We start from the raw sequence: 13,009 nt of genomic DNA, 5'->3' as shown, positions 1-13,009 counted from the left end.
TACTCACCCCTCATACTAGGGGTAATTTACATGACTCAATTAATCTACCAATTGATTTGTCTTTAGGATGTGGGAGGAAACTGGAGCATCTGGAGGGAAACACAAGTGTCACAGGGAGTAACTCCACACACAGACAGCAACAGCACTTGAAGGTCAGGATTGAACTGGAGCTGTGAGGCAGTAGCTCTACTAACTGTGCCACAGTGCAGCAGACAGGAGAATTGCTGCTTCACCTGGAAGGGGTGCTTGGACCTCTGGATGGTGGAAAGGGATGAGGTAAAAGAGTAGGTGTTGCATCTTCTGAAGTGGTAGTGGGAAGGTGCCTTGAGAAGGGAGGGGGGGTATGTGTAGATGGAAGAGTGTAACAAGAAATTGCCAGGGGCAACGGTTCCTTTAGCATGTTGAAAGTGGAGAGGAGGGGAAGCTGTTTGGTGGGAGCATCGTGTTGGAGGCAGCAGAAATTACAGAGCAGAATCCATCGAAGGTGGAAGGTGAGGACGAAGGGAACCCTATCCTTGTTCAGGGTGTAAGGAGAGGAGGTAAGAGCAGAAGTGCTGGAAATGAAGCAGGCATGAACACAGTGCAGCAGTTCGTGCTCTGTAAACACAGCTCAGAGACAGCTTCAGTCCTGACCTTGGCTGCTGTCTGTGCAGAGTTTGCACATTCTCCCCATGACTGGATGGATTTCTCCTGGGTGCTTCACTTTCTTCTCACATCCCAAAGACATGCAGGGAGGTTAATTGGCTACAGTAAATTTAATGCATGCTAATGGCAAAAGTAATCAAAAGGGAATTGATGGGCATGTGAGAGAGAGAGAATAAGTTTCAGGGTATAGGAAAATAAGGAGGGATGGGGGGAATTAATGGGATTGTTCTGCTAGGAGCTGGCATGGACTTGATGAGCCAAGTAACCACCTTCTGTGTTGAGATGAGCATAAAATCTCCGCCACTATGGCGGAGGGGAAGTGCTGTTAAGGAAAAAGGAAGATATTTCAGAAGCACCTGTTGGGAAGTGTTCTCATCAGATCAGAGTAGTTATGGAGCCAGAGAAACTGGGAGAATAGAAGGGGGCCCTGACATGGATCAGGATGGGAGGAGGTCAAGTCAAGGTAGCTGCGCGAGTCTGCAAATACTCACTAGAACGGGCAGCGTTTATGTAGAGAAAGTTTGAGGTTAATGACCTTTCACTGGACTTTTTTTTATTTCCTATTTTCTGCTCGTGCAAGGTTTTGATTTTTCTTTTTCATAGCACCTTACCACGCAACAGCAGGAGATGCAGCAGCTGCCATTTTACCTCTTCTCAGGACACAAATACTCCTTCCAGGTGAAACATCGATTCACTTGCATTTCTTCCATTTAGTACTGCATTCAGTCTCACAATGTGGTCTCTTCAACAGTGGAGCAACCAAATGCAAATTGGATGATCGCTTTGCAGGACATTTTTGTTCAGTTTGCAAGGGTGACTCTGAACGTTCTGTTGCTCGTCTCTTTATTCTCAGTTCCTCTCCCACTCTGATCTGTCTTTGACCCTTTCCCTAATGAAGCCTAACGTAAGCTTGAGGAACAGCATTTCATCTTCTGTCTTGGCTATTATAACCCAGGGGCTTGACTCCAAATTCAATATTCTCGGATAACCAATCTTTGTAGTTTCTGTCAGAACTGGCTATCGTGTAACATTAACTCATTTTCTCTCTCCTCAAATGCTCCCTAACCTGCTGAGCATTTCCTTTTATTTCAGATCTCCAGGCAATGGCATGTTCTGTATCCACCCTACCAAAGACCCAACCTTTGTTCTCTACAACCCTCTGCAAATTAAAACCTGCTTTTTTTTAAACTTGCTTTTGCCTGTTTGAAATGCCATTGACTGAATATGTTAATTCCTTTCATAGATGTTATCTTACCTGCGGAATATTACCAACATTTTCTGCTTTTATAATAAAATTACTTAAGTAGACCACCTGGCCCTTTGAACCTGCTCTGTCATTCAGCAACATCATAGCTCTTCTTCTACCTCAGCACCATACGGAGTCATAGAGTACGACAGCACATCTAGTCCACGCCGGCCTGGTTTTCTGCCTAATCCCATCTACCTGCACTCAGGTCATATCCCTCCATACCCCTCTCATCCATGCACCCATCCAAACTTCTCTTAAATGATACAACTGAACCCGCATCCACCATTTCCACTGGCAGCTCGTTCCACACTCGCACCACTGTCTGAGTGAAGTAGCTCCCCCTCAGATTGCCCTTAAATATTTCACCTTTCACCCTAAATCTATGACCTCTAGTTCTAGTCTCATCCAACCTGAGGGGAAAAAGCCTGCATGCATTCACCCTATCTATACCCCTCATAATTTTGTATACCTCTGTATGATCTCCCCTCATTTTCCAGTGCTCCAAGGGGGTAAAGTCCTAACCTATTCAACCTTTCCCGCTAACTCAAGTCCTCAGGTCCTGGCAACATACATGTAAATTTTCTCTGTACTCTTTCAAGCTTATTGATGTCAATATATTGATATCCTTGCCCTTTCCCCATATCCCGTGATCTATACTATTCAGAAACCTAGCAATCCTTGCACTGAATGGAATCAGTGACTGAGCCTCTGCAGCCCTTGGGGACAGAGAATTCCAAAGTTCACCAACCTATATGGAAAAAAAATCTCTTCATCTCAGTCTTAAAAGGCCAACTCTCTATTCTGAAACTGTAGCCCCCGGTTCTAGACTCCTCAGCTAGTGCAAACTGAGTTTTAACTATCCTGTTAAGTCCTTTTGTAAGTTTCAATGAGATCACCTCTCATTCATTTAAATTCTGGAAATTACAGGCCTATTCTACTGAACCTCTCCTCATACAGTAACCCCTGCCATCCAGGAACAAGACTAGTAAAGCTTCACTGCACCCCACCTTTGGCAAGTATATTCCTTTTTAGGTAATGAGATTAAAACTTGCAGAATGCTCCAGGTGCAGTCTCACCAAAGTTCTGAATAATTGCAACAAGACCTCTTTACTGCTCCACTCAAATCCTCTTGCAATAAAAGCCAACATACACGGTAGTGTAGCGATTAGCATAATGCTATTACAGCGCCAGCGACCCGGGTTCAATTCCAGCCACTGTCTGTAAGGAGTTTGTACGTTCTCCCCATGTCTGCATGGGTTTCCTCTGGGTGCTCCCGTTTCCTCCCACATTCCAAAGACATACGAGTTAGGAAGTTGTGGGCATGCTATGTTGGTGCCAGAAGTGTGGTGACACTTGCGGGCTACCCCCAGAACACTCTACGCAAAGATGCATTTCACTGTGTGTTTCCATGTACATGTGACTAATAAAGATATCTTAACTGCCTGCTGTACCTGCATGTTAGCTTTCAGTGACTTGTGCAAAAGAAGAGCACAGTCCCTTAAAACATCAACATTTCCCAATCTTGTAAAAATACTTTTGTTTTGTATGCCAAAGTGGATGACTTAACATTTTTCTGAATTATATTCCATCTTCCATGTTCTTGCCCATTCACTTAGTTTGTCCATATCCTCTTGAAGCCTCTTTACTTCTCACAATCCTGTCTAATTTCATATCACCAGCAATCTCAGAAATATGACATTTGCCCTCGCTCATGTGACTCATTGACACAGTAGCTGAGACCCAAGCACTGATCCCTATGTTATGCTGCCAGTTATAACCTGCCAATTTGAGAAAAATAAGTTCACTTTTGCCTTCCGTCTTTAAACAAATTCTCAGTCCATGCCAATCTACCAGCCCTAATCCCATGTGTGGGATCCTCTCGAAGGCCTTCTGAAAATTTAAATACACCACATCCACTGGTTCCCCTTATCTATTCCACTGGTCACATCCTCAAAAACCTCAATACATTAGCTAAACACGATTCCCCTTTCATAAACTAATGTTAGAGTCATAGCACAGAAACAAGCCCTTTGGCCCACCACATCTGTGTCCACCTTTTAGCCACCTATTTGCCTGCATTAGGATCATAGCCTTTGCCTAAAATGCCAGTCTAATTACCTCTTAGGCATAGTTATTGCATCTGATTCCATCACTTCCTCTGCCAGCGTGTTCCAGGTGAAGGCAGTGAATGCTGACCCTATTATTCCTTTCTCGATGCTTCATTGTAGATTCCAGCATTTTTTATGCTCATGAATTTTAGGCTAACAGGTCAATAGACTTCTCTTTTCTCCGTCCCCGTTCTTAAAAAGTTGGTCACATTTGCTATCCTCGAATCTGTAGGAACCATTACAGGATGTGGAAGCTTTAGAGAGGGTGCAGACATTTACCAGGATGCTGCCTGGATTGGAGAGCATGTCTTCTGAAGATAGGTTGAGTGAGCTAGGGTTTTTATCTTTGGAGAGGAGGAGGATGAGAGGTGACTTGATCGAGGTCTACAAGATGATAAGAGGCATAGATTGAGTGGACATTCAGAGACTTTTTCCCAGGGTGAAAATTGCTAACACAAGGGGGCATAATTTTAAGGTGACTGGAGGAAGGTACAAGGGGGATGTCAGAGGTAAGTTTTATTTTACACAGAGAGTGGTGGATGCGTGGAATGCACTGCCTGCAGAGGTTGTGGGGGCAGATACATAAGGGACATTTAAGAGACTCTTAGATAGCCACATGAATTATAAAGAAATGGAGGGCTATGTGGGAGGGAAGGGTTAGATAGATATTCAAGCAGGATAAAATGTCGGCACAACATCGTGGGCCAAAGGGCCTGTACTGTGCTGTAATGTTCAATGTTCTAATATATCAAAATTTTAAAGGTAATGACAAATGCATCCTCTTTTTCTACTGCTAACTCTTTCAAAATACTGGGATGTAGATCAAGTACTTGAGATTTATCAACTTGCCGGCTTCTGTAGTAACTATAATTTCCTTCAGTTCCTCAATCTGGCTAGACTCCTGGTTTTCTAATATTTCTGGCATGGATGGACCACTTTTCCTGTCATATTTCTATGTCTTAAGTTACCTTTTTTGGAAATAATATATTATTTCTTTAATTCAAACAGGCACCTAATTTCCATCACACCTTTTAGCAGATTTCCAATTAATTCCCCCCTTTGTTTAGATTTAATACCTTAGCTTTGGATTGAACTGCATCACTTTCAAAACCCAAGGTAAGATTCTATCATATTTATGTCCCTCTTCCCTAAAGGCCCTTTGCAACTAGTTCATTCACTCTGTACAATACAAAATCGAAAATAATCTCTTCCCCCAATATATTGATCCAGAAAACCATCTTGCATACATTCCATGAATTCATCCTCTATCTCATTACCACTAATTTGACTGGTCCAATTTATATGTAGATTAAATTTCTATTTACTGTACAGGTCCTCCCCGGGTTACAGCAAAGTTTGGTTCCTCTGAACTGTTTGTAACCCGAACAGGTCTCAAGTTGGAAATGGGGCCATGAACCAAGTTCCCACTTGGCAGCAACTGGCAAATCCATCCCACCAGTCTCCCAAATGCTTATTCATTTAAAGTGAGAGGGGGAAAGTTCAAAGGACATGTGCGGGACAAGTTTTTCACATAGAGAGTGGTGGGTGCCTGGAATACGCTGCCTGGGGTAGTGGTGGAGGCAAATACGATAGGAGAGTTCAAAAGGCTCTTAGATAGGTACATGAATGTGAGGAAAATGGTAGGATGTGGACATTGTGTAGGCAGAAGGGATTAGTTTAGTTGGGCATTTTATTACTAATGTAATTGGTTCGGCACATTATGGGCTGAAGGGCCTGTTCCTGTGCTGTCCTGTTCTATGTTCTATATGTATGGGCTGTTCATAAGTCAGGTGTTCGTAAGTTGGGCAGGACCTGCTTTAGTCCTGATACATACACCTCTAAATTTCCTGCCCAATATTACAACCACTATTTGGTGGCCTATAAATAACTCTCACCAATATTTAATGCCTTTGTTGTTTCTGAGCCCCACACAAATTGATTCCAATTCTACATCATGATCTGCTGAGTGAAAATCATTTCTCACTACTGCACTTAGCAATACTCCATTCAAATACCTCCAAGGTCCATCGCTTGACAGTGAGACAGGCTGACAGAGCACCTAAAAATCTTCTCAACTTTAAATAGTAAGTTTGTGCAGAAAGATCCAATGCAAACTGAAAGTCAGTCTTAGCACACGTGAGAATAGCCTGATCATCGACACACTAAAGATCTGTACTGGATGCCTTGACACAAAGATTCATAAATTGTCCATCCATTTGATATTGGATGTCAATTTCTGTTGGGATCCAGTCTCTAATGTGGGAAAGAATCACTGCTGGAGTAGGAGCAATAACACAACCTTGCTTTTCCCAAAGCAAAATCTTCCAGGAACTGTAAATCTGAAAACAAATGGCCTGTTACAAGGTCAACCTCTCCACATATGCTGTCTGATTCTGACCTGCTGAGTTTTTCCGATATTTTCTGGTTTTATCCAGTTTGAATGACCAATGACTCCATCTCCTGGTCATTAAGAAAAATGATTAGGACCTTAATAAATTTTTGGAGGACAGTCAAATCTGGCCAACATCTTCTACAGGACTTCAAGACAGATCGAGTCAAAAGCCCATGTCAAATCAATGAAAGTCACATAGAAGTCCTGATTCTGGTCCCAACCCTTCTAGATTTGGCATGCAGTTAAGACGATATTAAGATGAAAAACTGTGTGCAGCTATCAGAGGATCAGTGTTCACTGAAGATAACGATAACATTGTTCTCATTTCTAAACCTGCTCGTCCTTTTTGATTCACCTGCTCCAAATGATCCTGTCTCTTCTGTTTAATATCCTTTACTTTTCTTCACATTTTGTTTAGTGCCAGCAGCATTATTGTGTTGGAAAAGATTGTGCTTATATTTTTAGTGTTTGTAGCAATGTTAACCGTCAGGTTCCTCAGTAACTCTTGTTTTGCTACCTTTTTCCCTACAGGCAATGTAGAGATCATTGTTTTCACCTTTGTATCACGTTGAATTGTCATATGGCATATACAGCAATATGCATACTTCACAATTCATTTTATGCAGTAAAAAACACTCAGAGCCCTTGGTGAAATTAACCAAAAATGTCAATGTCTTTTGGTTCTGAATGCTAATTCTGCAGCACCAGCTTTGTCAACTTTAATTAAAGTACCAGCTGTTGCAAGAATACAGAATCTGTCTGCTGAGCAAAGAATGCCACTAGCTGCAGATGTGCCAGATTCTGTTGGGGTACAGCAACACATGATATAATCCTCCAGTTGTTTTACTCCCTTCCAGGCTACTCCCCAGAAGTTCAAATCATGTCCTAGAAGGAAAAATGCTTCTTTATGATGATCAGAAATGTAAAACATGGGAAATCCAGGTTGGTTTATAACAAGAACACAACTAGACGTGACCCAAATAGAAAACAGTACTGTAGTAATAATTTATTGCAGTAGAATGTAATACATTTAAAGTAACAAAAGTCATCAAATAAAAAAATTACTTAAAAGACACTCAAGTTACAGAAATTAATTAAAGACATGAAGAGTGGTTTAATTTTCTTTACTTTAGCCATTTATCCTTTCAATCCAGATTGGTGACACCCCCCCACCCCTTCCTCAAATGAATGGGGATGCCCTGTGCTGAGAGCCTGGATATGAAGTACATCTAGCTCCTCAGTTCAACATTCTGCCCAGGAATCTGTGCCAAGTCCAGTGGAGGGGTGGAAGCTCGGATGAGCGAGTGTCTGACCATCAGCACATTTGTGACTTTTATTTTACAATGCACTAGTGTGGATGTCAAGAATACACCGACTTGTGCATTGTTGCCATCCAGCAACTCTCCATGGAACCACTAGTTACCTATCAATACAATCAGCCATGATACTAGGCCAAATGTTAATTTTAAATCTGTAATTGATAAAGAGGCTTTTATAACTAAAGATATCAAGGGATAAAAGTTAGGTATATGGGGTTAGATGACAGAATTTAATGTGTGTGGGTGTGTGTGTGGGGGGGGGGGGGGTTGCGATTTTGGGAGGACTAATAAGGCTGGAACATACTCCCGAGCCCTAGGGAGTATTGAGGAACAGAGAGACCTTGGTGTACAACTTCAAGGATCTCTGAGGTTGGCAACATAAGGTGGTGAAGGCGGCAAACAGGACACTTGCCTTCATGAGCCAGGACGTAGAATACAAGGGCAGGGAGGTTATGATACAACATTACAAGGCATGCATTAGTCCACATCTGGAATGTGGTGTGTAGTTTTGGTCACCACACTATAGGAGGGAGATGATTGCACTGGAGAGAGTGCAGAGGAGTTTCACTGGGATGGAGCATTTTAGTTACGAAGAGGGACTGGATCAGTAGGGTTTGTTGATGAGAAGCCTGAGGGGAAAACTGGTTAAAGTGTACAAAATTATAAGGGACACAGATAGCGTAGATAGTAAAATACTTTTCCCCATAGCAGAGGTAAATAAAACCAGAAGGCATAGGTTTAATGTAAGGGGGAGAGACTTGGAGGAGATTTGAGGAAGAATTTTTTCACCCAGAGGCTAGTTGGAATCCAGAAGGCACTACCCAGCAGGAGGTGGCGGCAGGGGATCTCACAACATCTAAGTATCTGGATGAGCACTTGCCATGGTGCCAAGGCACAGACAGCTGCGCTCCAAGTGCTGGAAAATGGGATTAGTCTAGAAAGGTTCTTAATGGTTGGCACAGACATGGCAGGCTGAAGGGTCTGGTTCTGTGCTGTATGACTCCATGACTATTAACTATAATCTTTATAAATGGCAGAAGAACTGAGGGGCTAAATGGGCTACTTGTGATCCCACTGCACAGGATTTTTCAAACAATGGCAAAAGTACAATGGAGAAAGCAAAATCTTCACCACTGCAGCATGGACCAAAATGCATACAAAGTAAAAACAGGCTTTGGCATTTCATCATCAAAATTAAGTTATTGTTGTGTTGATTCTTAAATGCAAAATCATTAATCAACTTAATTGATCTGTGGATGTACTTAAATTCAAGCATTCAAAAAAATGAGTAATGTAAAATAAGATCTCTGCACTCTCTTGATATATTTCCAGCCAATCCCTTCAAAACACTTTATTGTCATTGTGCATTAGATTTAGTGTATATTGTGTGTAGTATAGAGCACTGATGATCCTGTATATGCAATTGATCAAAGTGACTGCATTTTCAATGTGAGAATTTTTTGGTGTAATAAATTACCAACTTATCTTCTAAACAAATGGTTAAAATAAAATCATGTAATGTAGAACGTACCTAAAAACTAGACAAAATGGTTGATTGTGTTTATAACTTGAACAATTTTCTGTTAGCGTCCAAAGGAAAAGAATTAAGGTTCAGAATGCTTTGGCTCTACTCGTGGTAATATTGATTTGCTAACTATTTAATTGATGTGGGTGGATAAACCATTGGCTATGGAGCTTTGAAAGCCTTGCTGTATTATTCACTACAGGATATTCAAATTTCCTGAACAAGGAAATTTGAATGCATTTCAATGCAAGGTTTGACTTGTGGAACAGCATGATTTACGGTGCATATCAATGAGTTATTACAGGAAATTTTGGGTCATTATCTGTTACTAAAACACTGCAAAAGAAATGCATCATTTTGATGGAATTTTGGGAATAAAAGGCAACTTCTAAGAGGAGACCATTAATTGCAATGTCTGGATCTGACCTGCATTTAATAATTGAATGATCACAGAATGACAACATGGCACTGCACAGAAAAAAGCCATTTTACAACTCCGTACTTGCTCATTAAAAGAACCCAGTTATTATCAAATCTTAAGTGACAAAACTGCTGTGGAACAACACATCTTGAATACAAAAACACTTTACTGAAGAAGATTCCCAGTTTTCTATATAAAACATAGAAAGAGACGCTGTTTAAACCAAAATCCCCAATATAAAAGCACATTATTTTGTCCACTTTTGGAAATCAAGTATAAATATAAGAAAGTGATCCAGTTGAATACACATTAGTTTTACCTCCCTTTCGATTCCCTCATTATTTTAATGATAGTGATGCAGTATCTTCTATTAATTTGCTGAATGTGGACACTCACATCCAGAGTGGCTGGTACGACTTTTATCAGAGGATCTCACCTTGCCATGTTATTCTAAAGAATGCAAAGTGCACATGAAAAGAAGTGCACATAAAGTGTATCCATGCTACAAGTATAATGATCACCAGCTCATCTGACTTGATTTATGGCACAATGGTTCAAACCAACACCAGTCTCCTTTGATTTATATGAAAATAGCCCAAGAGTGAATTTCATCGCAGACACCTACTTAAGACTTCCAAGTTTCTAAACTAGTTTGAGGATTTGCACCAAACAGCTAATAACATCTGACATCACTGGTCAGATGAGGTAAAATAAAAAATGTGCTTTTCAAGTCTTATAATGGATTATATGTTTTCCACAGTACTGACATATTTGGCAAACGCACAGCGCACGTCTGCAGCCATAGGGTTGATAACAGCAGAAAGGGGAGTTAAATTTCATCTGATAAATATTGACTTTATAACATTTTTAGGGTTGCAGCAATTTTTAAAAGACATGTTATGTTCAGAAACCTGATTTTCCTTGCTATAGTAATATTGACTGAACAATAAGTTTCCTACTTGTACACTAGTTTACAGTAACTGTTGAGTTGTGCAGATGAAGAAGAAATGTGAGCAGGTAAGGAAAATGATGGGCACAAAGGTGAGACATTTCTGTGTGTTAGGAAAAGTGTAAACATACAAATATCTGACTTGCAGATGCCAAATAAAACCATCCAGTGAACAATTCAGCTATGACCAATTGCAAAGCTAGACCAAAATCTGGCTAGAAATACAAACCTCATTCAGTAACTGCCAAGTGAAGAGACACATTAATACTTTGGATAAAATTCCTCTTCAGGCCAATCTTTTCTCTATTGGTCATTTGCAGCTTAAATTTGTTTCTAATTTCATACATTACTGCAACCTTTAATACAGGAATTGAGGCAAATTGTAAGTATATGAAGAACTTGGGGGATGCAGCTCAACTTCAGGAGATTATTGACACTGTACTGCTAATAATGTACTGCTCCCGAGTCCATTAGTAGTGATATGGGATTTCCGTGCTGCACTATGTGCAGGGACATGCACTTTATATTAAAACTGCCCTTAACTGAACAACAATTGAACTTAAAAATAATTTTCTTTTCCCCTTTCCTTTTCCAAACATTATTACAAAGTAAACTCCACCCACAGATTACCCTTGATGTTGACTTAAAAACCATTTGAAATATCAAGCTGTGATAACTTCTAATTCTAAACACTGTTGATTGAATTATGAAACTGTACAAAACTCAGGACAAATGTGACTGACTCAAGGAAGCACAAGATAGGGCATATTTGATTGGTGCCTCACACAATATTTCACTGCCAAATTTATACCTTGATACCTCAGAGATTAGAGAAAGAAATAAAAAATGTTTGTAAACTGGATGTACAAATTTAGCACCAACCAACCACTCTATACCAGTCAAAAATCTGGAGTAAACTATCATGTATTTTACTTGATCAACAATTATAATGCAGAAATTATATTTCTTTTTAAAAAACTATCCTCATCTTCTTATAATATTCATTAATTTTACAAACACCTCCATCACTACCTGTTATTTAATAAAGCAGCACATTTAAAGAATCGCACTCAAATGTCAACCTGACCAATGCCACTTAAAGCAGGTTTGCAGTAAGTTTTTGATAGGTCTCCTTCTCAGAGTTCTTGGAGTGGTGTTTCTCCACATACTCTTTGGCTTTAGTCACAATGCTCTCCTTCAAACCAGTATCACTGATCAGTCTTTTTGATAATTCGACAAATTCCTGAGGAGGAAAAGAAAATTACAATTTCACTGTATGCTGCTTCCAAATAGAATTTGGATAAAATATATAAATTAACTAATTATTACCCCATTCCAAAATAGGCTAACTTTCAACCATTTTAATATTCATCTGGTTTCCCTACATTTTACTGACACTTTGACTGTATTCCTCTGCTTTGAACTATACATTTTAGGACCCTAAGCCCCATGTGTAAAATATATTAAACTTTCCTTTCTTTTCAGTCGTGCCATCACTTAAATATGACAAAGGGTGAAGACTGTACATAAAAAAACTAGCTTAAGATCTATGACTCTTACAAACACAAATGCCAAGGCAACTATGGAGAAGTAGGCGAGCCAGTTGAGTTAGTGCTCTGCTTTGAAAATTAAGAAATATTCATAATAGATGAATGGAAATGTGAGTGAGTAATGCACCATACAGGAACAGTTTCAGTGCTGAGATTTCCCTTTTAACAATTGCTACTTTTACTGCCATTGATTCACTTGGAAGTAATTCAATGCTATACAACTTCAAACTTATATATTTTACCATGTAGGAGGAACTGCATGTACCACTCGTTTAAATAAACTATATTAATTTCAGTGTGCACAAATTGGAAGCATATAAACATGTACCGAAATTGCAATTGATACTTAGACAGATTAAAATATACTGTACATAATTAAAGATGGAAAATGCTGAAAATACAGTCAGCATCTGCAGAGGAACAAAGCAGGTGAGTACTCCACAATAGATTTGGAGACATAATAACTGCCTTTTCTCTTTACAGGTGCTGATATCCAACTGTATGTTCAGCATTGTTTCTTCTTTGCAGTGTGCTTTTGTTTAATACAGCATTCTTGTCATGCACAAATGTTTTTCAATAACAGTAATATAGGATCTTCATGTAATAGTTTTAATTTGAAAAAAATCCTCCTTGAATTGGCAGTAACACTTGACTGAATGCAAGAAAACGAAACTTGTTATCAATAAAACAGACACATGACATGACTGGTCTAATCAAATGTAATGGAATTTGAGAGTGCCATTAAAGATAAGTGTTATTGAAAACAGACAGTATTCATTAATTCAATTCCTTGCACTTGTTATCTAAAGAAAAAATGTAATTATTAAGTACATTCTTACTTAACTTTCTTT

General features: G+C 39.6%; 1 protein-coding gene across 5 annotated transcripts in view; it reads right to left on the bottom strand.

Annotated features, from left to right (window-relative positions):
* Positions 1–7,436: 7,436 nt before the first annotated feature.
* Positions 7,437–13,009, bottom strand: part of glt1d1 (glycosyltransferase 1 domain containing 1) — a 56,363-nt gene continuing 50,790 nt past the window's right edge. For 4 of the 5 annotated variants that reach the window (XM_052032106.1, XM_052032105.1, XM_052032107.1 and 1 more), the window contains one exon: positions 7,437–11,851. In XM_052032106.1, the coding sequence (XP_051888066.1) occupies positions 11,705–11,851 (147 nt within the window). In that variant the 3' untranslated portion in view covers positions 7,437–11,704. The remainder of the gene's footprint in view (positions 11,852–13,009) is intronic. The other variant, XM_052032109.1, reaches the window with a different exon arrangement.

Source organism: Pristis pectinata, chromosome 17 (assembly GCF_009764475.1).
Source record: "Pristis pectinata isolate sPriPec2 chromosome 17, sPriPec2.1.pri, whole genome shotgun sequence".
In the NCBI taxonomy this organism is placed as follows: Eukaryota; Metazoa; Chordata; class Chondrichthyes; order Rhinopristiformes; family Pristidae; genus Pristis; species Pristis pectinata.
Note: the sequence above shows the minus strand (reverse complement) of the source record. Positions and strands in the feature narration are given on the sequence as shown.